Source organism: Centruroides vittatus, unplaced genomic scaffold (genome assembly GCF_030686945.1).
Source record: "Centruroides vittatus isolate TY-2023 unplaced genomic scaffold, ASM3068694v2 contig_1246, whole genome shotgun sequence".
Lineage (NCBI taxonomy): Eukaryota > Metazoa > Arthropoda > Arachnida > Scorpiones > Buthidae > Centruroides > Centruroides vittatus.
Window position 1 is genome coordinate 433,215 of NW_027120796.1, and position 27,559 is coordinate 460,773.

Sequence of the window (27,559 nt, forward strand, 5' to 3'; positions counted from 1 at the left end):
TTTATTGTGGGCCTGGCCGAACTCATTTTAGATATAATTATTAATTAAAAGGCCCACAAACCAGTAAAAATTTTTAAAAACGTTTACTGTCAGAAACTACTTATAATTTTAAATTTTATTATTATTAATTTAAAGATTTTTAAAATTAACATTATTTTAATATTTAAACTTGTATTATTAATTTAGATTCAAGTTTAGTCACATTATTATTGATAATAAATCATCTGGCAGATGATTAAAAAAAAAATATATATATATAGACAAAGCGAAGATGTCGATTATAATAAGTAAAATATTAAAATAAAAATATACAACTATTAAATATTATAATTACCTTTTATAAATGTAATATTAATATAAAATTAAAGTTTAAACGTTTTACTCGATAAAACATTTTTTGATACGTCCAATGAAGAGCGATCGCTCACGTTTGAAATTGTCCAATCAGATTCTTCTCGGTTGATTTAAAAGTGAATTTTGATCTGTTTTAAAGAATTATTGTTTATGTGGTAAGTTTTATATCTTTGGCAAAAACTGAACGTTTAATTTATTAAATAAAGTTATAAACGAATATATTTTACTTAATTACTCCATAAAATAACTCAAAATGTGAAATTTTCCTTTATGTTGTAGTTTAAATGTTAAAAATTGAAGTATCATCCCTTACATGGAACAGATCTTGCATGCTGTTTATTAAATTCAATTATTATCATTAAAAAATTGATGAGTAATGTGAACCTTCATTACTTATTACACTTACACCTATGACTTATTCTGTATATATCATCAATTACTTCCATTTTGGATATGTAACATGAATGCATGTAGTAAATAACTCAATATGTTTCATTTTTAAGGAACAAAAATAATGTCTGGCTGCAAAAAGAATGGTCCCAATGGCAAAGATGAATCCACTTGTGTGAAAGTGGTGGTTAGAGTTCGTCCGGCGTTAGAGTCGGGGATTAACGATCGCAAAATTATCAGAACGGTGGATTCCAAAATGCTGATCTTCGATCCCAAGGAGGAAATAGAGTTTTACTTTCAAGGGCAGAAGCATTCCGTGCGCGATTTCAGTAGGAGACCCAATAAAGATACGAAATTCATCTTCGATCACGTATTTGGCGAAGATTCGACAAACGAAGAAGTGTTTGAATGTACTACTAAAAATATGATTAATGAATTGTTAAACGGAATAAATTGCTCTGGTAAGTATTTCTCTTTTATCTAAAGTTTGATGTTTATGTATATTATAATGTTTTCTGTACAAGAGAGCTTTTTGTTTTCCAATGTGGAGTGTTGGTAAATGAAGATATATTAGGCCTATATATGGAATGTTTTATATTTATCATAGAATGTAATAGATAAATAAGCTAATTATATAGTTTTACATGAGATTTTTAGGTACTGACAGACATCATAAGTTTCAACTGTTTGTTAGTATCACCAGTTTTTGATGTACTGACAGAAACTCTACACTTTAGTATATGTACTTTAAAGTACTGTTAATGAGAATCTCCTATATTTATTAGCTATTGAAATTATGTTTTAGTACAAGAGACACTCAAGAAATTTTTACAATCGCATACATTTATTCAACTCTAAAGGTCTGAAACTTTTACAGTTTTTTAAATATTCTTTCTCAGTGTTGATGCAGAGTTGCATTCTTCTAAACTAAGAATTAAAACAGGTAGTTCAATCTTCTTGATAGGCTGTTTGAGAAATGGTAGGAAGTGTCATTTTTATAAGAGCCATCTAACAGCCACAATGCTTCTAGCTGCATGAAATTTTTTACATGAGAGTAAATATATTATAGCTTTCAGTGGTATCATTAACTTTCAGCCATCTTACTCAGATATTTGACTAAAATTTACTGAGTTCCTCTTATGTATAACCTTGCCTCTAACATACTATGTTTCAGACAATTTTACTAATCTATCTTGTGGATCATGACTAGTTATCCTTTCCCTAGCATAGATGTTGCTTGTAAAGCAGTTTTATAATGACGTATCAAATAGGTTTTGCCATGCTTGTGAAATCTGCTTCTCTTCCTTAAAGTTTATACACTGCTTTAATGCTTGTTTTTCTGGACTTTCATCAGTCTGTTAGAGAATTTCAAGGTTAGAAAGTTTTTATTTGTATATTACAACTCAGTTTTCTGGCATATAGAACTTTTTTGTACTTAAGTTAATAGACAAAGCATATATCAGATGACTCACATCTACTGTGATTATCATTTTGTTTGATTATCTGATTTGTTTGAGTTAAACACACATTTGCTGATGAAATTCATTAGTTGCTTGATGAAGTATATACAAGGAGTGACAATAAAACTTGATAAATGGAAATGTTACTATTAAAGTGAGTGATTTTGGATAAACTAGATGCAGAGTATAGCCCAGCTATTGCACTACCAAGTTGGGACTTGTTTTTGACCAGTTGAAACCTGTATCTTGTGCACACTGATGATTACATGAGCTGTGTCTGCAACAGTTGTCATTAGCAAGAAATGGAGCAATTAATCGACATAAAGTTCTGCTTTAAGATAAGTAAAACTGCACCAGAAACTGCACCTGAAATCTGTTTATGGAGATGAAGAAGTCACAAAAAAGTGTGTTTACGATTGGTTCAAAAGCTTTTGTGAAATTTGCAGAGATCCCAGACATTCAGGCGAGTGTGATTATCTATCATGAAGGCAATACCAAAAGATTTTCTAACGCTTTCCAGTATTTATATGAATATTGTCAAAAGTGAATTTTATTACAGGTTGATTACTTTGAATGCTAGTAAAGTTTTGTTTTTCTTATGCAAAACTTTACTGGCATTCAAAGTAATCATCCTGTAATAAAATTCACTTTTGACAATGTTCATATAAATACTGGAAAGCTGTTTTTCTTATGCAATACAATCATTCCTTTTTTACTGGACTTTGTATTAACAGTATTATCTATCATATTGTCACATAAAAATGTATGCAGTTTGTGGAAGTGAGAGATTTGTGATGATGATAGTCCAAAATATCTCAAAAATAGAATGCAACATTGCAGAAATTAAACTGTTTTATGTGTACAAAATAATAACTTTGCATTACTTTAGTATTAAACTAAGTATTAAATATGTATAATGTGTGACAATGTTTACATTATTGGAAATTTATATCACTTTGTGATAATGATACTTTTACATGGTCTGAAAACATACCATAAGACAACCCTTGGAATAAGTAAAATATGCATAAGAAGGAAATGCTTCGTTGACTTTTCCTAGAATGGAAGCACTGTGATTTCTGTGGCAAAATAAGTTTAAGATTTCACTCTGCTAGTAATGATGGTTACTATGCTCTCAATGAATGCTACTGCTAGAGCTTATGGAGCATGGAATAGAAAATGTTGAGACTTAATACACTCATGTCCAAAAATTAGGCATAATTGTCAAATCTACAGAGCAAAAATTTTTTAAAATTACACTCTCAATTATGCTGATCTCTTTTGATCTTTATGTAAATGTTTTCAGACAATAATATTGAGATGTAGTCAGATGTTTCATTAAAAAGCACAAATTTTTGCAAAATATACAGACTCCATAAATACAGCAATAAACATGGCATTGTTTCTGTTGTCCTATAACCATTGAAGACATTTTGTTTTACTATATGGTACTGATAATGACAATGCCACAAAGATGCCACATACAGTTTTATGAAAGGAAGAATTATTGGAAAGCTTTAGCAGTTACACATATGTATCTATATATGTCCAGGATTCTAAATGTGCTGCAGACTTTAAGCCAGATTTTAAAGAACATAAGAGATGTAAACCAGAAAGTGGGCATCCAAGAGTTACCACTATTTTACAGATTGCATATTTGATGTTAACATCACATTGTAATAGAAGAATGTCTGGAAGATAGCTCTCTATTGAGCTGTCTACAGTCTGAGACCTACCTGTAGACTGTTTCTCAAAAAGTTGTCTATAGGAGGCTTCAGGCAAATAATCTTTTTGCCAGATACCCAGTATGGCAAAAGTTTATTCATATTGATTCAAGGGCATAAAAGTGTCTGTTTAAGATGAGATTAAGAACATTGATATTGGGATTTGAATGAATGGGACAATGTTCTGTTCGTGGATGAGTTCAGGTACAGTCTATTATTCTAATTATTCTATAGAATAATTCTTGTTTGATTAGAATCTGGAGATGTCCAGAACTTGATAAACTTCCATGAACATTACGGAAAGAGACCAGTTTGCAAGTGGTGGTATTGTGACTGGAGTTGCATTATGCTAATGGTCACACTAAGCTCCATGAAAATATGTGGAGAAGGTAAAGAGAGGAGATTTTGGAATCTGATTTGAAACTTATTGAGTTGTTGTGAGCACAGATGTTATTTTTATGAATGATAATGACCATTCCTATATAGCTATTCTTGTAATGACTTTCTTGAGAGTGCAAGTGTTTGTTGTAAGGAATTTCTAGCAAAATGTCAACCAAATTCCTGTAGAAAATGTGTTGGATGCTCTAGGGAGAAGGGTTATTCTATCAACCTCCATCAATAACACTCCAGGAGCTTTAATTAAGTTGCTGCTGTTAAGAATGGACTTTGCTCCTGGACAAAGATGATAAACAACATTATAATCAGTGAAGGTTAACTGTATGAATGGTCTGTCTTGAGTAAGACCATGTAAAAACATAAATCATATTATGAAAACAGTAATAAATCCTCTTCCTCTTTAACTATGACAATACAGTTATTCAACACAGCTGAATTATTATTTATAGAAAGATACAATTTGCAGTCCTCATGGAGCACTATGAAAGTAGATCAGGCAGGCCGGTATTGTAGGATAAAAGACCATAGCTCCAGTCTAGCTAAGGAACTTATGCTAATATTATTGAAAATGTGTAGGAAAATGTACCTACCTTCTCAAATGTGTAACTTTGGGACTATTGGTTATGAATGTCTGGTAACATGCTTGCTGCTGATATTTCATATGTATTTAGTTCTGGCAGTAGCTACATTTTCTGGTTGTGCTTCTTCCAGCAAGTGTGCAGATTTTGGCATATCAACCAATATAAATACTTTTTCTGGTGTGTGTGTGTATTAAACATCATATCTGTTTTGTCCAGCACTGGAAAGATCTATCATATGGTGGCTGTAACAAGGTTGTGGCATTATGCTTGATGAATACATGTATGAAAGCTTATTTTCTGTTGTAATTGTTAGAGTAGATATTACTTATTGAGTTGTTTCATAATATTTATCAGTTGTTGAGAGAACTGCTGCATTACTGTCAGTTACAGTTGATTTGAAAAATTAACCCAAGAGACAGAGTAGAGCCATACACCAGTTTAGCACAGTTGCATTGATTTCCTCTCTAAATGTTGAATGCATTCCCAGCAATATGGTTGGTAAGACCTCTGTCCAATGATTATTGAATGATCTTTTAGATCAGCTTTAATGGGTGCAATTGCTGTTTTCCACTAAGCTTTTTGCATGAGGATTGGAAGGTTTGTTTGATTCTTAGCAATTTGGTAAATAATTGGAACAAGTGCAGTTTGAATTACCCTCCCTGATTGGTGGTAACTGTTCATATAATGTTATCTAGTTGTAAAATACAGTGGCTAGACAGTATCAGCAGAAATACTGTATTAGAATAGTCTATACAACATGCATATCTGTTGATCATTGTTAGACAGTGCAAGTAGCCATACAGTGGAGAACCCATGATGTCAATGTGTACATGGTTAAATTGGTTATTTAGCATGGTATTTTCTTTGTGCAGCCATATGTATGGTGATAGATTTAAAAATTTGATCCTGCTCCAAGTCTGTGCATCTTTATCACAATCTTAACAAATTGAGAAGTTAACAGTTTCATAATGACTCTGACTCCAAGAAATGACAAGTTGTACACCAAGTTGAAGACAAATGTACAGTTGTGTTTTGCTGACTCACAGGGGGAAAATCATTACCCCTTGTCAGGGATGACCTAGGGGTGCTCATGTATGTGGGTGGAGGCATAGGACATAGGAGGCAGAGAATACAAAAGTGTCTTTTACAAAACCGTTTATTAATACAAAAGTTTCTTACATGGATAAAAGGAGTCCTTGCTAGATGACAAAAAGGAAATTTATCAAATGTCCCAAATGTTCAGATGCGCTGATTTCCTATGCAAGTTTCGTCCATCAGGCGGTCCTGGAGCAGCGGCAAGTTGGTGGCTGATGGAACTTTCCTGGCACCCATGGAAACTTCATTGCTCTTGTTGCTTCTGATGACAACATTTGGAGCACTAAGGAGACTAAGATGAAAATACCTGCTTGTTGACAAGTACAGGAAATAGCCACCTTGACGCTTACAGATAGTGTGCTGTGTCCTTGAAGACTGGGATTAAATAAAGTTTCACCCTTGATTGCCCACTCTGATTGGTTGCTCTTCCTCATCCTCACTTTTCAAGTGGTCGCTTGCCTGTTACTAATGTAACAGGATTCCAACTTGGATTGAGGGAGAGGTCAAACTCGAAGTGAATCTGATCTCCCAGTTGGAGATGGCTGATCTTGGGTCTCACATTTCTTCTATTGTTTATGACATCAAGTTGCGACTTTAAAACAGACAGTTTTTTCCTCCCTTTAACAAAATAATACTTTTAATGCAAATTTCAGTGGAGGTTTGGACCTGTCCGGGACCTCACATAATATTCCAAGTGGATAAATTTTATGGGTGGATGATGATAGATTTTTCACAATGTGTAATGCCTGTGTTTGGCAGAGTTATTTGCTTTAAAAATAATGAGTTATTAGATTGAAGTCATTGGTAGTCAAAGTTATTGATCTGAAGACCATTTAAACAATCACAGATGATCTATGCCTATCCACTTATCCTGTAAATATTACCTTAGATAATAGTGTTCCAAATTGTATTTCAAAATATTTTAGACATTTGGTAACCTAATGTAAGAGATACATAATGCATGAAAATATTCTTCTCTGGCTAAACAGCATCAAATTGTATTTTGGAAAAATGATTAGGTCAGTCTATAGACCAAAGTGGCTGCATTAAATTATTTGTTTAAATTTTTTAATTTAATACTAATAATAATAATAAGAAATAAACAAACTGCTAAAGTCTAGGTTATCAAAACTGATTGATTAAAAGTGTTTTTGACCATAGTTCAAGTCATCTTCAATTAAAAGAATGCAATGAATCAAGTACTTTTACATTTGAAATTATAAATTCAAATAAAGATAAGATTTGTATTTTATTTGAATAGAGCATAATTTTTGCTTATAATTATATCATATTCCATCTTTACATAGTACAGTACATGTATCATTGTATGAAAGTGGATTACTGTTTCAGTTTTACACTGAAACCTAATTATATTTTTGACTAAGCTATAAAATTTGAATATTAATAAAATTTTTTAATTATGTTAGTGTTTGCGTATGGTGCAACTGGTGCAGGAAAAACGTTTACTATGTTAGGATCATCATTTAAACCTGGGATAGTATTTATGACTGTTATGGAATTATATAACAGAATCGAAGAAATAAAGGATGATCAGATTTTTACGATAAAAGTCTCTTACTTAGAGGTTAGTTTTTATATTATTTTTTATATTAATTTTTTACAAAATGTTTGGTTGATCAAAAAGTTAGTTTATTTGTTGATGATGATACAATCACTGCATTAATTCAACAGAACCCACAGCTTTTCTAGTGGTGTAACAGGAAAATTAGAAGGGTTATTTGTTTCTAAGGTACAGTGGACCTTCGTTATAGCACTGCTCACTATACTACACACTCAGTTATAGCACGGGCAATGTTCGCAACGCGATAAGCTCAACCATGTTTATACGGGTCTGTGCGGCGTTAGTGAGTAGTGCATTTTATTGTTACTGCGTATTGAGTAATTGTGTATGTATTGAGTTTCTGCATGTATTTTGAATAGTGTTTAATTATTGTATGCATGATGAGTAAAAGAAAAGCTTACAGTGTGAAAGAAAAGCTTGACATTATTGCTAAAGTAAAGAGGTAAACTGCGTTACACCACGCCGCTCAGTATAACGCGGTTCACCTTATAATGCGGGTGTTGTTTCCCACCCAACATGTGCGTTATATCGGGGGTCCACTGTATTAGTTATTGGCTACTTACACAGCTTAGAATACATATTGTGTTATGATGTTTGGGTAATAGTTAAGTGTAAATCTGATAGATCGAATATATGTCTGTGATTCTTTGCCGAAATGTGATGGATTTGTTCTTAAAGCATCTAATTACTAATGATGCAAATGGATGGTTTATGATGATGTGAAGTGGAAAAGATCATGGAGAAAGTCAACTGACTTCTCTGTAATGTAATCAAAAGCCAGTTCACATGAAGGGAAGGTTATGCTGAACACAATATGGGATTGGCAGGACATTATCAATTATAAACTGCTATCTCAAAATCAGATCAATAATGCAGAGTAGCCTTTGAAGGAAAATAGCCAACAATAACAAGGAGAAAGTGTCTTTTCAGCATGACAATGCAAGACTGCATGTATCTTTGCTGACTTGAATAAAATTATTGAAATGTTTTCTGCCTTCCGCATATTCTACAGTTCTTTCACATTCAGATTACCACTTATTTTGATCTATGTGAAATAGTTTCAGGGGAAGTAGTTGAATAACTTGGATTGTGTGAAAAACTGTGGTGATATTTTTTGAAGAAATGTCCAAATTCTATCAAGTGAAACAATGGATTTATCCAACAGATGTGCTAAAGTTATAGAAAACAAAGATGCATACCTAATTTAATAAAGCTATTTGAGTATTACTTTTGTCTAAAAACATGAATGAATTTTTTGATCAACTCAATAATTATTTGGGTTTTATGCTAATTAATTAATTTTTATAAACATGAAGGTCATCTGAGGATTTGTTAATTAAAAATGAGTGTTATTTGAAGAATTTAAATGCTAAAATTTAATATTTGTATGAAGAATGTCTTTAATTTTGTTATAGGTTTACAACGAAACTGTCAGAGATTTATTGAATCCATCAAATCAATTGATAGTTAGAGAAGACCCAGAAAGGGGTGTTGTAGTTAATGGTCTCTCCTATCACGAGGTAATAAAGATAATCAATTAGTCAATTGTCGATATTTTAAAATGTATAATTAGGCAAATATATTTATTTTGTATTAAAACTTTTGTCATACATTGTCAGCCAAATGGAGCTGGTCATCTCTTAAATTTACTACAGCAAGGTAACTGTAATAGAACTCAACATCCAACTGATGCAAATTCAGAATCATCACGATCACATGCAGTGTTTCAGGTAAATTATTTAATGAAATAATTTGTTTTATACATTGAATGGACATTTGTTCGTTTTACTTTTCCAGCTGTTATAACACAACACTAGAAAGTATTGTAACCTTGACAAATTTGACCCTCTGGGTGTTTGCAAATTTCAACATTTTGAGACCCTTTAAACTCAAAATGTAAGAAAAAAGGAAAACATTTCCAGAGTGTACGTTGACATCTATTTCATTTAATAACACAGGATGGGGTAAAGATTAAGAAATGAAATTTGGCTTTGTTTCCTGTATATAAGGTGTATTGATGCTGTTAAATTTTAGGATTAATGTAACCCTTGGTGCCAAGATGGTAGCTCGTCTCTGATTCCAGCAAGGAAACAGTGGGACACACATTCTAACCTAACCTAACCTATTCTAATAAATTACCATAATTATTAGCAACCAAATTATTAGAATGGGTTAGGTTAGGTTAGAACGTGCGTCCCGCTGTTTCCTTGCTGGAATCAGAGACGAGCTGCCATCTTGGCACCAAGGATTACATTAACCAGTTTTAGAATATAGAAGCAGGTGAGGCAATAGGAGGTCATCTGTCGTATCTTGAATGGGGTCAAACTTAATGAAAAGTTTACTCATTATTGGTATTTACAATACTTTTCAAAACTCATCTCCACCCATAAATTTAGGCTGTTTTATAATAATTAATAATAATATAAAAGTTACTTTTTTAATAAGATCTTATAACAGTTGTCGCCATAAACAATTTTAACTTTTGGCTAGTTCCTAGTGTCTTTTAAATGGAGATTTTTACCATACTTTAATAAAATTACTCCTTTTAAGCATTTGTTAGTACTTAAATTTTATATCGTAGTGTAATTGAAAATTATTTGACTTCTTAATGATCCCCTTAACCTCCCGTTTGAGTACTGGGAAAGTTGAGCAAAAATCCTTCTTTGTCTTTTTTAATATTAATAATATTGCCAAGCATTTGTCTTCTATTGTAATTACAATAGAAATGTTGTGTTCGGATCTGACTCAAATACAATTTAGTCAAAACATAATAACATTAAATCATAATATGTACAATTATTTATAAAATTAATCATTTCGGAAGAATATATTTATGCTGTTATGAAAAGATATGCTTGAATTTAACTGTTACTTCCATTATTTTTATAAAATTTTTCAAAATAAAAGCTACCTAAATACAATAATTTTCTTCCTATTTATATAATATATAAGAAAACTTTAAATTTTTTTTCCTATAGATTAATTTCTGATCGGTTAGTTCAGAATTTATATTATAATTCTAAGTATTAAAATAAATTTATTTATGAGATGAAATATTTTAAAGGTATATGTACAACAAAAAGAACACACCAAAGATTTATCTTCTGTAGTTCGAATTGCAAAAATGAGTTTAGTGGACTTGGCTGGATCAGAAAAGGCAAAGGTAGCTTTAGGTGCAGCAGCAAGACTTAGAGAAGGAGCAAATATTAATAGATCTTTATTAGCACTTGGAAGTTGCATTAATGCTCTTGCTGATAGAAAGGTAATTATTTATTTCTTTTTATTAAAGAATAAAATACAGTAAGTTCTCTACCTACGAACTTAATTCGTTTGTAGCAGTCGTTTGCAAGTCGAAAAGATGATGTTTGGCGCAAAAACTCAAATACAACGTTGTTTTTACAATTATGTAATGTTTAGGCTACTTGAATAATGTTGAATTAAGATTGTTAAAGGGAAGTATAAATTCAAATCAATCACGTGTACATTATTTATTAAAATTACTCATTTAAAACAACTACAAATGTACTGTACATATGTATGTACTGTAAATGTTTTTAACGTAAAACTTAAAAAATAAACTTGACTGTACATAAAAAATAACCAACTGCACTTTAATAGTAAACAAATGACACCACACACAATTAACACACGACTAAAGTCCAAACTCAACTAAAAGCCTCTCATCTACCTCTCGCACTTAGAGTACCTATGTTATCAGAGTAGTGACACGAGTCATCGCCACCATGTTCTGTTGACTCATCACGTGGTGTATGGGTTTACATTAAGAAATGACGATTTTTTTAGTTTAATAAAGCATTTTTACGAATAAAATGCTTTATTAAACTAAAAAGGATTGTTATTTCTTAATGTAAACCCATAGACCACGTGATGACAGTCGATCGACAGAACATGGCGGCAATGACTCGTGTGTCGCTACTCTGATATCTAGGTACTCTACTCACGCTCATGTTAACCCGCTATCTGTCGGCTTTGTTTGTAAGTTGGATGTTCATAAGTAGAGAACTGCCTGTATACTGATTTTTCTAATTCTGTACATAATTTTGTTTTTCTATTGATTATTCATTGATTAAATATCTGTATTTGCTTTTCTTAGTTCATAATTTCAAAAAATAGGCCAGTGTATAATATTCTAAAAGACAAGATTCAAAATTAGTTATATTTTATCGATAAATTACTAGGACATTGCATGACTTTGTCATATCACAATAGAATTGAAGTGGCACCAGAAAGGAAGAAATGATTCTTGTTAGGCACAGAAGAGGTGATCTTTGTACTTTTCCTCTATACCTGATGGTCATGGACTGGTAAACTTTGCCTTCACAAAAGAGGTTATCTTTGTACCTGTCAGCCACAGGAGAGATGATTCTTGCACTTGCTGACATAAAGATGTGATCCAAGAACAAAGTAATTGCCATCAATTGCTTTGTTTTTGTGTTTTGTTCATTTTTTGTGCCTATTTTCTGTTAGGTGCCTGCAATGCTGTTTTTTTTCCCCCCCTATGTTTTGTTAGGTTTGTTCAGTCACATCAGATAGCATGGACATTGTCACTTTAATACAGTAGAGAGTCGTTAATCGGAATCGATTGGGGTTGTTCAGATTAGTGATTTGTTCCGATTACCGATTATGTATGAAAAAATACATTAACCTGTCCGATGTTCAAATTTTTCTCCGTTGCATGTCGCTTCGTGTTGAATTTTTCTCCGTTGCGTGTCGCTTCGTGTTGAATTTTTGTCGATTTTAAGCCTAACAAAAATTTTTATAATAAAATCGAGGCTATCGTATCATTAAAAATTATTTCTTTATTTTGTACAAACAAAATAAAATATATTGAAGAATATAAAAACATGAAAATTATATTTTAGAAGTAAATTTAGTATCAAAAACGTTCGATTCAGCACGACACAGTCCAACTGAAAATCGTTTAGATTACCAGGGTTCCGATTAACGACTCTCTACTGTACTTCTATATACCAAAAACGAAGTCAATGCTCCTATTTTTTACATTTGAATGGTCCCCATTACATTTTTGAATTCCTCATCGCAATTAGTGGAAAACAGCAAAGTTTTATCAAAATTGGTCAATTAAATTTTGAGAACAAACTCAATTCTATAAGCCCATAAAAGGCATGTTAATGACCACGGAACATTGCACGACATTGCTTTGTTGCATGTGCTCAGGTTACAACTTTACATCTTGAAAACAAAGACATAGACTCCCATTTTTTATTGCATTTTTGGATTCCTCATCACAGTTAATAAGAAATGGCAAAGTTTAATCATTATCAATCAAACAGATTTTTGGAATGAATGCAATTCTTTAAGCCACATAGAAGAGGCTTCGCTAATGCTCTGCCTCAATTAAAAAGATCACAGTTTTAATTCAAATACAAATAAAAGATTTACAAGGTATAAATAGCTGAAACATGGTTTGAAAATAACAGATTTTACAGGGTGATTTACTTGGGACTGAACACTTGTTTAATACCTCATGATTGCACAGTCACATTTGAATAACAGGTAATGTAAAACATATCTTGGTTGATCGCTTCATCATGAAATAAAGAATTGTTTTGTTCATGTTTCAGTTCATTTTTTCATTTTAAACATGGGACTGATCATTTTATAATAAATGATCAGTCCCAAGTGAATCTCTTTATGTTTTTAAATACTTCTTAAATCACTAACATGTATTTATTCAGCATCTATTTTATGAACTGCTATGCTTGTGATATATGAAATGTTAAAAATGATTCATCGAATCATTCGTTCAAGTGAATAATTGAGAGGCAGTTGTCATAATGAATAATAAACTAATTTGAAGTAAAGAAACTAGAAGAGACAGAGATTATACATTTTTATGTAGGTTAACACTATTCTAAATTGTTCACATTTTATGGAAGTATTAGCGAGGTTGAGGCCGAAGTTTTAAATGCGAAAACGCGTACGTTGGATGTTTGGCACTGCTTTCCTGTAAGCCTAGAAGTTTGGCAATGGCATTTGGAATGTTGTGCATGATTCCACTGACTTTCTAAACCATTGCCAAACTTCTAGGCTTACAGGAAAGCGGTGCCGAACGTCCGACGTACACATTTTTGCATTTAAAATTTTGGCCTCAACCTCGCTATTCAAGTTTTGAACAAGTTTATCATGGAAACAATTAGTTTCTTTATTCTCTCATAAACAAAGCTTATTTTACATACATACATTTATTATTATTATATAAAATATAACAAGCTTACAGTGTGTAAAATAAATCCAAAGCAAACTAAATGTACTCCCTTTTAATTATTTAACTGTTTTTGTATTAGATGGATATTTAGCTTATACTTTAGATATTATTTATAAAATTAGTTATTTAAAGAAATGAGCATATTTACATAAAACTATTTATAAGATATTCTGTTTTGACATAATTTTTTATGTACATTTTAACATTGAGTTGAGTAAATGCATTCAAGCCAAAAAGAGTTTGATTCTACTTAATGCTTTTGATTGTGTGTTGGTGTTAATAATTTTCAGAAATTATGAAATTAAATATTCAAAATAAATTTTCTCAAAATTATTTCAGAATTATTAAATAAATTGACAAAAACGTATCATTTTTTTTAGAATAAAATTAATTTTAAAAAAGCATTTGACATTTAAGGTTTCCTGTAGAATATTTCAAATATTTTTTTATCTTTTAGCAGAATAAAAATCATATTCCATATAGAAATAGTAAACTTACAAGGATATTAAAGGATTCTCTTGGTGGTAACTGCAAAACTGTGATGATTGCTGCTATAAGGTAAGTTTATTCATAAACTCAATATTTTATAGAATTCAACAATTTATAAGAGGAAAAAATATATAATTATTATTCCAAAAGGAACGAATAAGACTTTGTATTTCTTTATTACATTTTTAACATGTATTCGACTCGATTTTTCATGTTTTCTGTTTATATTAATCTGTTTAGCAGTTTTTAATTTTTATATGAATATTTTTAACATACTCATAAAATTTACAGTATGACCTCGATTTATGAACATGCCTCGTCCTTAAAAACCTCCTGTAAATCAAAATCTGAAAACAGGGATGAGCTTTTCCATTATTTCTTATGATTGAAATTTCAATCTCATTTTAGCATAATCTAGTTGCCTTATCCATGCTCCCCAAATACCATTAAAGTGCTATAAAGTGTCAGTTTACCAACCAATGGTTTTAAGTTAAATAAAATAAAATAAAATGAAAGAGTTGATTAGGTATTCACTGATGTAAAAGAAAATAATTTGAGAGAAGTGAACATGATATAAGCAAATACTTAAGTTAACAAACTAGTTAATGGTAAAAACAAAAGTTAGTTAAAACAAGTAAAATGAGTAAAAGAAAATTGTTTTTTAATTAATGAAATTATAGTCACTGATAGAAAATTCTTTAATATAGAAATACAGTTTAGTAAACTGCACAAATATAGTACAGTTTTGGTAATTTGACATACACGAAGCTGGAACAGTATTGAATTATAAGGGGATTGCCAGATTGGAAGTAAGATATTCTTTTCAATTGATTAAACTGTTGAATATGTTTGTTTATTTACATATTAGTACATTATATTAATCAAAAACATATAGAAAAGCAAGAAAATGTGAAATGAAAGCAAATTTTGTGTAGTCTCAGATTACAACTTAACCTTTATATCATGCCCAAGCTGAAGTATTCAAGCTTGAGCCTGATATCATGCTTTGTTTAGAGAGAGAAAATGTCCAAATTAAGTGGGAACTGGAGTTTGAACTAGTGGGAAGCTTATCCATGATTTGGGAATAGTGCCAGTAATACTCGAGAATTGAGTAGTGTCAGATTACTGGATGTATGCACTGTCCCTAGTGAATGAAACAAAGATAATGGAAACTTGATTCTAGGAGTTCTGATTGGAGTGCATGGGAATTTGTCTCATTTCACTCACGATTAGAATATTTCATCTTTTAAATATATATATTTGTGCTTGTTGTATTGAATATTTTACCTTATAAATGGGGAAGAGAGAACAGTTTGTTGTATTGAATTCATGTACATTGAGTACTTGTAAAAACAACTCATGCTGAATTACTACTAATTCTTTTAGGCTATCTGTTTGTGATATAATATTAATTTTGAAATTGATTTATTCGAATTTGGGAAGTTTGAATAATTCATAATTTTGTTAAAACATTTTTCTTAGTTAAAAGAATAACATATGATATTGATAAATCATTTAAAATAAAAAATTTAAATTATTGAAAACTATCTTACAATTAAAACTAATTTTTAATACGATTGCTATTGAAAATCATAAAGAATTATTGATATCAAAACATGACATTCTTGAATTGTTTCATTAATAAAATACTACAAAAATTATTTGTATTGAATATTTATAAGCAGGGATGGTCAACAAGTCGATCGTGAAGCCAATTTTGGTCGATCGCACGCGATGTCTTGACTTAATATGTTACACTTGTAACTGAACATAACACGCAAACGCAACAGTATGCATGTAGTTATGACTCGACTCAGAAAAACACAGCTATTTAGCTTGAATATTTGGTACTGTCATACATCAACCGAGAAAAAATCCTACTATATAGCGAATATATTTATTCTTGTTTCGGATCTACATACGTGTGTGAATCGGCACTTTCATACTTAACTTTAACGAAGACTAAACAAAATTCTGTCCTGACTAATTCTCATACTAAAAACTCATTATTATTACCTTTGTCAGGATATACACCTAATTATGATTCCTTGGTTAGAGACATGTAAACTCAGTCTTCCCATTAATGTTAAGGTAATAAAATAAATTCTAAATCTGTCTTTATCTGTAGCTAATTTGAATTAATATTGTCAATAATTACTCATGTTGTTTTAATTCCCCTGGATGTGAGTTTTTTTTGGCTTGTTAAATAATTTTTTACGTAGGTAGATATACAAGGTGTTTCAGTACGAGGTGCACTCTCTCTCGAGCTATTGATAGATTAACAAAAACTAAGTAAAACACTCTTATATCATTCTTACATAATAAATTTTCCTGGCCAAAAAATAATCGCAAAAGTGAAATCTTAAAATCAAATTATCAGTCATACTGTGCATTTTATAACAACTTTTTCATATTTACAAACAAATAGTACCAAAACTTATACATTGCAATTGATAAAAAAAATTAAATTATATTCTAAGTTACTAAAAATTTATCTTGAAAAAGTGTCGAAAAATAGACTTTTTTGGTACCACCTGTACGAAATAAACTTGTAGCTGCAAATATCAAAAGTTGGGTCTGGAAATTTATTTTCTTTATGAGCCTATATCTCAAAAACTTAATAAGTGATTTAAAAAATAAAAAATAATAATTTTTGAACACATATTTTGCTTATCTACCCATAGCTTGCGGGAGTGTACCTCGTACTGAAATACAGTGTATAGACAGTATGTATTTAACACCTTCCCCTCCCCATTTAGACTATGCCTATGACAACAAGTGGATCGCAACACATTTTTAAGATAAAAAGTAGATCTTATGTACACAGAAGTTGGCCACCTCTGTTTATAAGGATATATTAATTAAAACAAAACTAAGTTAATGATTTGTTATAGTTAGAGCTATTTTTCAGTTGTAATGTCCTGGTACACCATACTGACAGATAGCATAAAAAGTATTGATAACTCATATTTAGTACTGTCAGTTGTTAAGTAAAAATATTCTATATGTTCAAATAAGAAAGCCGGTGACTGGTGCAATAAAAACAATGGTGCCAACATAGAAAAAGTAAAGTGGATGGAGACTTCCCTTTTATTAGAGGCTCTTTTGATAAATGGATAATATTATCTTATAATTTTCTGATCTGTTACATTCTTGTCAAGAAATAAGGTACAGAGAAGGACTGATGATGATATTTTGAAAAGGAAAAGTTAAAAATATGGTTAATACTGTAAAAGGGTACCATCTGAGCAAATCGAAACTAAATCTGTTGGAAAATAATGCAAATGCTACAATATAAATGTGTACATTTAGAAAGAAAAAATAATTAGTGGTATTAAATATTTTTTTAGTTGTTGTTTACTAAACCATTGTTTATTAAACCATAACTTTAGTTTTAGTAACTGTATATGCAAACTCTAAAATAGCTTTTGATTTGAATGAATGAATAAAATAGCCTATAAATATTTTTAAAAAATAATAAAAAGATACAAACTAATGTTTTAATGTTGGAATTTTATATTTATTAGCTCTACAACTGAGAGTTACGATGATACCTATAATACTCTGAAGTATGCGGACAGAGCCAAAAATATTAGATTAAATGTAAGTATCTTCTAAAATTTTACAGCTCTAATAAATATATAGTAAGTATCAGGTCAGTCCATAAGTCCATGCACATTTTTATGACCTTGAGAAAAATCTTGTTTTGCTGTTAAAAATGTCAGTCTAATGTGATAATTTTTACACTGAAATGTTAAATTGGATCTCATTCATATAATACTGTTCAGAATTGTGAACATTTCAGTTGTTTATTTTTGTTAAAATGGAAGTAACCAACAAATATAAAAGACATGTTTTGTATTTTTTATTTTTAAGTGGTGAGAATGCTACAAATGCAACCAAAAAAATAAATACTGTACATGATCAAATTGTAATTAATGCAAGGACTGCACAGAAGTGGTTTGAAAGATTTAGAAACAATGATTTTTGTGTGGAGGATAAGGCTCGTACTGGAAGACCTGTTGACTTTGATGATGATGCTCTCTCTGCACTAGTTGAAGCAGAACCATTTTTAACAGTTGATGAAATTGTGGAACGTTTAAATTCATCCCACGGAACTGTTCATAGACACCTACAACAAATCGGAAAAGTTTCAAAGCTAGGAAAATGGATACCACATGAACTGTCAATAGCTAACCGACAACAACGTGTAAACATTTGCACGTCTCTTTTATCCCATATTGCTTTAGAACCTTTTCTTGGTAAGCTGGTTACTGGAGACAAAAAATGGATCCTCTATAACAGGGGTTCTCAAACTTTTTTGATCCACCGCTCCTTTGTTCCATAAAGTTATACCCAACGCCCCCTAACCCATTAGTGACCCCAACTTTTGCCTTTGGTCACCGTTCAGTACCCTGCCTCCTGCACCCCCCTAGATTTACTCACCGCCCACAGGGGGGCAGTAACGCCCACTTTGAAAACCCCTACTCTATAATAATGTGACGAGAAAAAGACAATGGATGGATCGCGACAAGCAGCCAAAACCGACTGCAAAAGGTGGGTTGCATCCAAAAAAAATTCTTTTGTCTGTTTGGTGGGATATGTCAGGTGTAATTCACTTTTGAGCTGTTAGAACCTAATCAAACAATTACAGCTCAAATGTATTGTGAGCAATTAGAGCGTTTAAATGAAAAATTGAAAAAAAATCGACTGTCATTAGTGAACAGAAAGCAGGTTCTCTTGCAGCATAAAGGAGGATGCACACATGCGGCGCGGCAGCGAAAGCGGTGTTGCGAACGCGTCTTCACCACGCAGCAGCACAACCACACAAGCGGCAATCTGTTTACATTTCGGCGCATGCGTTCAGTATTCAAGATGGCGAACGATACCGAACTGCCGCTATCCACGTGTTTACAAATTTTGTTTTGTACGGCTCGTTTTATTTAGCTAGAAGATTTTGTCGAAGATTCGAATGAATATTTTGGATTAGAGATATTATATTGGCGAGAATCTTGCCGAGATATTTTGTTGGATCGATAAAGAACTGATGTACAAAATAGGCTTATTCTTCGATTAAGATCTCTCGATAAAGAATACTATTTCGAGTAAGATTTGGTTGTTTTGTTCTTTGAATTAAATAATATATGATTACTGTATCTGTGTAGAATTTGTGTTAAATTTATTATTCTTTCCTCTTTATTCTGATGTTAGTTATTTCGGTTAACCACGTCGAACTTTCCGCCATTAAAACACCACGTGATTGTATTTTCTCACGTGACTGCCAGACGAAATGTTACTGGCTGATAGAAACGCGTCTTGGCGGCGGCCGCTGCAAAAGATGGAATTCGACCAACTTTTGCGGCATGAGAAAAGCGGCACGAAATAGACCTCTGCGGCGAGAAAAAGTGACGTCATTCTGCCGCTTTTCCTTGCCGCGCCGCATGTGTGCTTCCGGCTTAACAATGCCAGACCACACGCTGCAAAAATAACTGTACAGAAACTTGAAAGCTACAACTGGAAAATTTTACCTCATCCACCATATTTGCCAGATATTGCTTCCAGTGATTATCATCTTTTTTGCAGTTTGCAGAATTTTTTAAAAGGGAAAACTTTTGAGGACGAGAACAATGTAAAAAAGGCTATTTCTGAATATTTTGATTCGAAACCGAAATCATTTTACGAAGACAGGATTAAAAAGCTACCATCAGGATGGCAAGAAATTGTACAAAATAATGGTGAATACAGATTATAGATTGAAATAAAATTTAATTAAAAATTTTTGTTGCTTTTTTGTAGATAAAAATACGCATGAACTTATGGACTGACCTGATATAATATTTAAATTTTGTTGGTTAACTTATAATTGTTAGTGATTACAAATTATATTATTAAATGCATGTATTTCTATTTTCAACAGTAAGTTGTCTAAAATTTTGTTTAAATCTGTGATCAGATGGATATACAAAATTACTTGAATCATTTAATTTACTAATCAATCTGTTGACGAAAATAAAATGTTATAAATGTGAAACATTTTACAGATTAATTTATCCATCTTCAATATATTTTTGTCTTTGATAAATCAGAGAGATGGAATTCTGGCAGAGAAATAATTTCTAAAAATACATTAAGTAAAATAATAAATTAATATGTTAGTTTAGTTAAATGCCAACTTATTAGTAATAATAATTATGTAATAAATAATTCAAATAAAGTAGATTCAGCCAGATGATCATTCAGCATACATATTCTCCTATTACTATAAAGCCAACTTCACACATTCTATATTTGTCAATTGCTTAATTATTGCCTGTTTGTCTTCTTTGATTCGGCACAATATATCAATAAGGTGTGTGAATCTGTGAATACTGAATATTGGTCACAAGTAAATCATTTGCACTACTTGTTATTGGCCAATAACAAGCAAATATTCACCAAATGTTTGCTCGTTATTGGCCAATAACAAGGCTTCTTAAGCCATATTGGCTTAAGAAGCCCAGATTCAAAATTTTTCTGAATTATTAAATTAAATTAAAAAACTAAAATATTTAATTTATATTTATGAAGCCGAAAAATGATAGGGAAAATATATAAATTTGTAAGACTTAGTGATTAAATGACTAGTAAAACCAGTAGTTAAATAAATAAAAAACGTAATAAGTAATGATTGAAAGTAACTTATTTAATAATACTTATAAATTCAGTAGACAAATTATGAATTTAAATACAATAAAAAATTTTTAATTTATAGCTGAAACAAAATATAATGAGTGTAGATAATCACATTTCAAGATATGTGAAAATTATAGAAGATTTAAGAGATGAGGTAAGTGTTAAATATATTTCTTAGGATTAGTAATATATTAACAGCTTGAAAACATAAAAACAAAACAAGTTTAACTATTAATATAAAAATTGCACTAAATCACATCCGTACAGATAACAAGACTGAAAGAAAAACTTCAGACATACGACGATAAGTTAAATCAAGGAGAAATTCAAGCAGTTTCTACATCAGAAATGGATAAATGGAAAGAAAAAATCGAAAATATATTTAACAAACGTATTAAACTCAGGAAAAATATTTTAGAATACATTGCTTTATTACATCAATTACAGGTGATGCAAATGCAAAATTTGTGTGATTTACATTTATTTTTACTACTGTATTTAATCTTAAAAAATGAAAATTTGAATTATAATTATTATTTTTTAGGCTAAAATGCATTGGAAAATGATTGGAATGGAAAGACTAGCATTGTTATCTTTTGATGATCATAATTTGAATAGGGTGAATTTATTTTTTGTATGATAAAAGTGTTAAAATTTTTTTTACAAGTTGTTAACTCGTACATATTAATTAATAATATTTTAAATTAATTTTAATTGCTTTAAAATTAAGAATGCAATTGATATTTATCCTAATTAAAAATGATTATAATTTCAGAGTTGCACGAAGATTGATACTTCACTGCGATCCTTGCAGAATAAACAAAATCATATTAGAACTAAAAAATTAGAATTAGATCATGAATGGGAAGTAAATACTAAAGCTCTTGATGATCTGGAAAAAGAACTGATGAAGATATCTAATAATAAAGAATTGTTTCAGGTAAAAATTTTAATCAATAGCAACAATTGAATATGAATTAGTGTTGTTAAAATAATAATCATTTCAGAAAGTCTCTGATTATCTAAAACATTATCATCTTCAATTGAGGAATGAAGAACTTACTCAGCAAGAAAAACATTCTAAGGAGCTTATTTTGCTTCAAGAAAGTGAATCTACAAAATGCCATAGGTCTGAGCTTTTTTTTATGAAATCAGCAATACATCCTTAGTGTGCCAGTTCTTCACATTTATTAATTTATAAAAAAAAAATATGTAATAAATTAAGATTTCAATAACGTTGCAAAATATTTTTAGGTTATTAAACAAACTTCTAAATCTTGTTCATCATGAACATTTGCTACTGAATAGTCATGGTTTTGCAACATCTGAGTTACAAGTTGAGTATGATGCTGTAATACGAGCTGTAAGTATTTGTTTTTAATTTTTGACTGAATAAAATGAATTTTATGAAACAAAATACATTGCTGTTTTTAGACAACAGGAATCAAAGGAGTTGCTTGGGCAGATCAAGATGATGATAGTGATGAATTTAAATTAGAAAATATAATAGATATAATCAATCCATCAGAAAATTCGTTAAAACCATTATCTCTTCCAAAACAAATGAATATGAATTTTACTTATGTCAACAAATATTCATCAGGTAGTATGAATTTTATTTAATAAAAATTTGAAAGATTATCTAAAAATCTACTGTTATTTGTTTATTATAGCATTGAAAAGGCTTCGAGAGGATGATGAATCTGAAACAAGATCTGAAAGGCATGCCAAGCGTTCGCTAAATCAAACATTTAATGCAGAAATTGTTTCTGAATTGGCTTCTGCACTTCCCTCAACTCCTTTGTCAAAAGTAAATGAAACTTTTACAGCAATCTCACCTTATGCAACATGCATTCAGAATCAAACATTTAATGCATCACCTGCAATGTATCTAAATTGCACTTTTACGCCTCAGAATGTTCAAAATTTAAGTATTTCTGCTAAAATTTCACCATGTACGTCTTGTCAAAGTAAGTAAAAAAAACTAATAACTTAAATTAAATTTTAAAATAGATCTTTTTAAAAAGTAATAAACATACAATTAATATTTGGTTTTTTCTAATGTATAGAGATACAAGAATAAAATCAAAATGAGGTAATAATTAATCTAAAATGTACAAACTTCTCTGTTTAAGAAGAACAAAGTCATTTGTGGTAGTATTTTGAAAATTTAAATCTTTGATGTGCTAAAAATTGTTGGCCAGGTGAACATATGAAGTTTGTATTAGTCTATTACTGTGGGGATCTGATTCAAGTAAAGCCTAAACTTCAAAATTTATCATGAACAGTATGAGGCGATTTGTTTCTTATTTCTTATCCATATTCTCTGAAAGCATTCTAATGTCTTAGCCAGGATCTTTTATTTTTTCTGTTCTATGGGCACTAAGAGAGCCTTTTGACAAGCCTGGATTTGGCTGGTCCCACAATGGGACAACTGGATAGTGAGAGATGAGGACCAAAATGTTCAGGTGGGCCCTCTGAAAATTTCTGGGGTTTTTGAGCCATATGGAATCCCATGTCACCAGAGCAATAGGTTGTCCTCTTACTGATTGTCCATCCAACCACCAGGATCATATTGATATAACTGATTGTAACTGAATGCAAAATACTTGTGCATTTAGGGATGTATTTTATAATGAGAAAAAGAATTATGATTACTAAATAAGACCAAGAATAAGTACAAAAACTACAGAAAGCACATTTTAAAATACACAAACTTACAGATAACCTGTAGAAAGTGATAAATTATATTTGAATCTCCACAACATACCATCAGTTGCAAGTTTTTAGCATGTACTGTACAAACTATTTACATCACCATAACCAAATAATAAATGATAAAAATAATTATTATACATCAGTTACTACACAAATATACACTACACATAGTCATAGGAAAACAAGTGCATAATTTACTTTCACTGGGCCATAATTAGAAACAGAATGGTCCATTGCAACTAGTACCAAACAACTAGTATCTATCTAGGTAAAAAGACTATTGTCTATCTGTTTTTTTTACCTGATAGATATCTGAGGTAATTAGGGTAATGCAATGTTAATCAAACAAGTGTTCAGACTCCTAGAAGTCTGAGTTCTCAGAATAAGAAAAAAGTGTAATGAAATGTTAGTAAGTTGTACTTATTCATTAATTAAGAGTTACATTCAGGAAGCACGCAAATGAGAATTCATGCAATGTAGGAATACATTAAAATTACAGATTTGTTGTTAAAACCCTAATTACTATTAATAATTGTGTCTACAGTATATGTTACGTATACTACAGTTCATTTTAAAAGTTAAAGAATTTGAGGTAATTTATATTGATAACCTTAAATTTTTTATAAATTGTTTAGAAGTAGATGAATTATTAATATTTTGAATTTTTGTTTTATTCAAGTTAGTGATATCATTAATTACAACAGTTTCTTTGGCTTAATGCTTGAATTTCATCACATGTAAATTGTTTCTATGTCAATTGCTTACCTCCTCTTTTTTCACAGGACTCAATGGGCAGATTTTTGCAATTGCAAAGAATCAAGATGGAATAAGATTCTAAGAATTTTCTCTTTTGAGATGAATAAATTAATTGATAAGCCAAAGGAAATGATTAGTTTTGTATATGAAATAATAAATATGTTTATTAAATAAATGATATTGGCATAGTTCTAATGCCTGATAGGGATGCCAATATTTGTATTTACTCATAGCAGACTATGTGTAAATACATTTGTAACTTGTATTGTATTGTAATTTGTACAATATGTGTAACTTACATTTTCTTTGTTTAATGTTTTAATATTTATGATGACTTTATTACAGCATTTTGTACAAATAGGTAGCAATATTCCATAGTTGCTAGAGCAGAGAATCTGTATTGTTTCTTTCTTCTGAATCTCCAAGCATCATTTCAACGTGTGTGACTTATTTTAATAGTTTATTAGTGACTGTTTTACGAGTGATGTGTCATATTCAGAAAACATAAAGAAAAACATAATTTGGCCATTACTCAATGTTTAATTCCAAGAAATATTTCTCCCATTTTAATTCAAATGACCTAGAATTATCAATAGCACAAGAGTCAAATGATTCTGTGAAAGTACATGGAAAGGAGAAAAACTGTAGTTTATTTACAAAAAGTTGCTAGTTATTCTCCCTTCTAGCATAGAATTAGAACGTGTTCATTGGCGGAAGTGCTGTGCAAAAAATACAGGCCAATAATAAGTGTTTCCACATTAGACACTGTTTTTTAAGGATATATTTGAAAAATTATGAATAGCTTTTAAATGAGGAGATCCTTAGTTTTGATGTAATGTTTATTTTCATAAATGCTACCAGTTTTGTTTAAGATATTGCTACTTGAGTTCTTGCCCACTAGTGTCAGAGTGGATAAAACCACTGAACGTTGGTAGTTTGTAATGGGTTTGTGGCTTACCAGTGGGCTGGCCGTGTGGAGTTTCTTGAGTTTTCTTTATGTTAGTAACACCTAAATAGGGGCTGGTTTCCCATAAAGTCGTCCTGGGAGGCATTCCCCTCAGCAGATTGCTCATGTGTTGCATTGCGATATACAAATAAAACAAAACAAAACAAAACAAGCTACTTTAGAATTAGGGTATATGACTTATAAAAAATCTTTTTCCCTAGAACCAGAACAAAGACAAGTGCTTCAAGATTTACAAAATACACCAGACAGAATTTCCAGATTTCCTAGTACACAGAAATGTAAAGGAAATGTTAGAGTTTTATCTAATTCTCTACGTAGACAACAAAACAGAAATATTTCCATGAAGTCAAACTCTAACAAACAAGTATCAACAGGCTTTCCAATCTTGGATAAAGTTTATCAAAACAATTTGAAAGGTATTATTTCTAAAAAATTTTACAATATGAGTTTAAAAAAATATATATTATAACCTTAAAAATTCTTATTTAGTCGATTTAGGTACATTAAGAAAATCTCAGTTCGCAAATTTGAGAACAGAGAGACATCGGAAGTCGGCTACCGAAAACTGTATCAAGCTTTCTCAGAATAAAAGAACGCCACTTAATTCTAGGCTGAAGTTACAAAGGATAAATTCAGCTCAGAAGAAAGCTTTGAAAAAGGTAAATTTTTAGATAATTTGCATAGAAAAATTGCTAAAATGTAGCTTTCAACATTGCTTTACTTTTCAGAATCCTGTTTGGAAGTAGTGAAAAACATTATAAAATATTAATACTCTTTTAAACTTTATAAATTATGTGAAGTTTTTGATGTGTTTTAAAAATTTATATATATATATATATATATATATATATATATAATTATCTTTATGCCACGGTGCCCATGCCCTGGTTTGGCTTTCCATGATCTCAGTGTGTTTATACATGTAGAAATATTTTGATACAGAATGATGATAAATATATACCATGACTGCATTTTTTTTTGTAAACTTTAATGTATCTTAGATAATTGTATAAAAGTTTATGCAAATAAAGTAATTGTAATCATTCAGGGAAGAAAAAAATTGAAAATTTTAACAATACATTTATAAAATCTTTTTAAAATAATTATTCTGTGAATAATACATACGCAAGATATTGTATATATTCACTTTTTAATTATTATATTTTGTAACTCTTTAATTATAATAATAAATTATTGCAATTTCATCTGTTTTAATTTATTGTTATTACCATTACATATGGAGCTAGATAATTTTCTGTACACGATTATGTTAATTGTATATATTAATTACAATATACAGGATGTCCCATCCCCCGAGAAGAATATCCTTGATGCCATATTTCTTAAGAACTTCGAAAAGTAAACCTCTAGGCACGCTATCCAATGCCTTCTCCAGGTCAATGAATCTCAAGTATAGTTTCTTGTTATATTTCCTTTCTCTGTCAATTGCCTTAGTGAAAATATTTGATCTTTGCACCCTTTATTTGATCTAAAGCCTGTCTGTTCTTCTCCTAGGTCATGTTCAGCTATTCATCTGACCCTTTTTTCTAAAATTCTGGCATAAATTTTAGCTGGTACACTGAGGAGTGAGATACTTCTATAATTACTACATGCTGTTTTACTTCCTTTTTTATGAATTGGTGCAATTAGAGCTCTTCTCCAATCCTCTGGAACATTCCCTTCAGACCAACATCTTTGAATAATGTGATGTAACCACACTGTACTACTGTTACTCCCCCATACTTTAGCATCTCTGGTCTGATATCATCTACACTGGTGACCTTTCCACATCTGATGTTTTTGATGGCCTTATTCACTTCTATAACTGAGATAGGATGTGATAATTCCAAAATTTTGGTACTTTTTCTTGTTTGGCTAAATCTGTCACTCCTTCATTCAGTAGCTGTTTAAAGTATTTGCTCCATACCTTTAGAATATCTTTTTCTTATGTTATAATTTCACCTTTATCATTCTTTATTCCTCTAGTTGCAGTTTTCCCACTGTTCTGATATTCTCTACTAATCGCCAGAACATTTTGTCCCCCTCTTTATACTTGCTTTCTGTTTCTGTTCCAAAATTTTTCCAGCATCTTTGTTTAGCCATCTTTACACAGTTCATAAAGCTA

The 27,559-nt window shown here is 30.7% G+C and overlaps 2 protein-coding genes across 4 annotated transcripts in view; one reads left to right on the forward strand and one right to left on the reverse strand.

Moving 5' to 3' along the window:
- Window positions 1–27,559, reverse strand: part of LOC136988223 (heat shock protein beta-1-like) — a 165,718-nt gene that overhangs the window by 80,474 nt on the left and 57,685 nt on the right. The gene's annotated exons all lie outside the window — the stretch shown is intronic.
- Klp67A (Kinesin-like protein at 67A) lies at window positions 397–26,244 on the forward strand. Of its 3 annotated transcripts, none has more exons than XM_067285943.1 (19): window positions 397–509; window positions 858–1,205; window positions 7,428–7,585; window positions 8,998–9,102; window positions 9,202–9,312; window positions 10,647–10,844; window positions 14,290–14,390; window positions 17,849–17,924; window positions 21,073–21,147; window positions 21,261–21,440; window positions 21,538–21,612; window positions 21,769–21,933; window positions 22,001–22,122; window positions 22,248–22,356; window positions 22,428–22,596; window positions 22,667–22,963; window positions 25,635–25,850; window positions 25,924–26,093; window positions 26,163–26,244. In XM_067285943.1, the coding sequence occupies exons 2-19, from the start codon at window positions 869–871 to the stop codon at window positions 26,178–26,180; spliced, it is 2,682 nt and encodes an 893-aa protein (XP_067142044.1). In that variant the 5' UTR covers window positions 397–509; window positions 858–868; the 3' UTR covers window positions 26,181–26,244. The 3 variants fall into 3 exon arrangements, with proteins under 3 accessions (XP_067142044.1, XP_067142061.1, XP_067142052.1); XM_067285960.1 differs by having other exon boundaries at window positions 14,293–14,390; XM_067285951.1 differs by lacking the exon at window positions 397–509 and having other exon boundaries at window positions 810–1,205.

Excerpts from the sequence above, each read along its gene's own strand:
- Klp67A (XM_067285943.1), top strand. The coding sequence starts at position 869 with ATGTCTGGCTGCAAAAAGAATGGTCCCAATGGCAAAGATGAATCCACT. Across the intron at positions 9,103-9,201 it reads ATGGTCTCTCCTATCACGAG|CCAAATGGAGCTGGTCATCT; the intron begins GTAATAAAGATA and ends ATACATTGTCAG. Across the intron at positions 9,313-10,646 it reads GATCACATGCAGTGTTTCAG|GTATATGTACAACAAAAAGA; the intron begins GTAAATTATTTA and ends AATATTTTAAAG.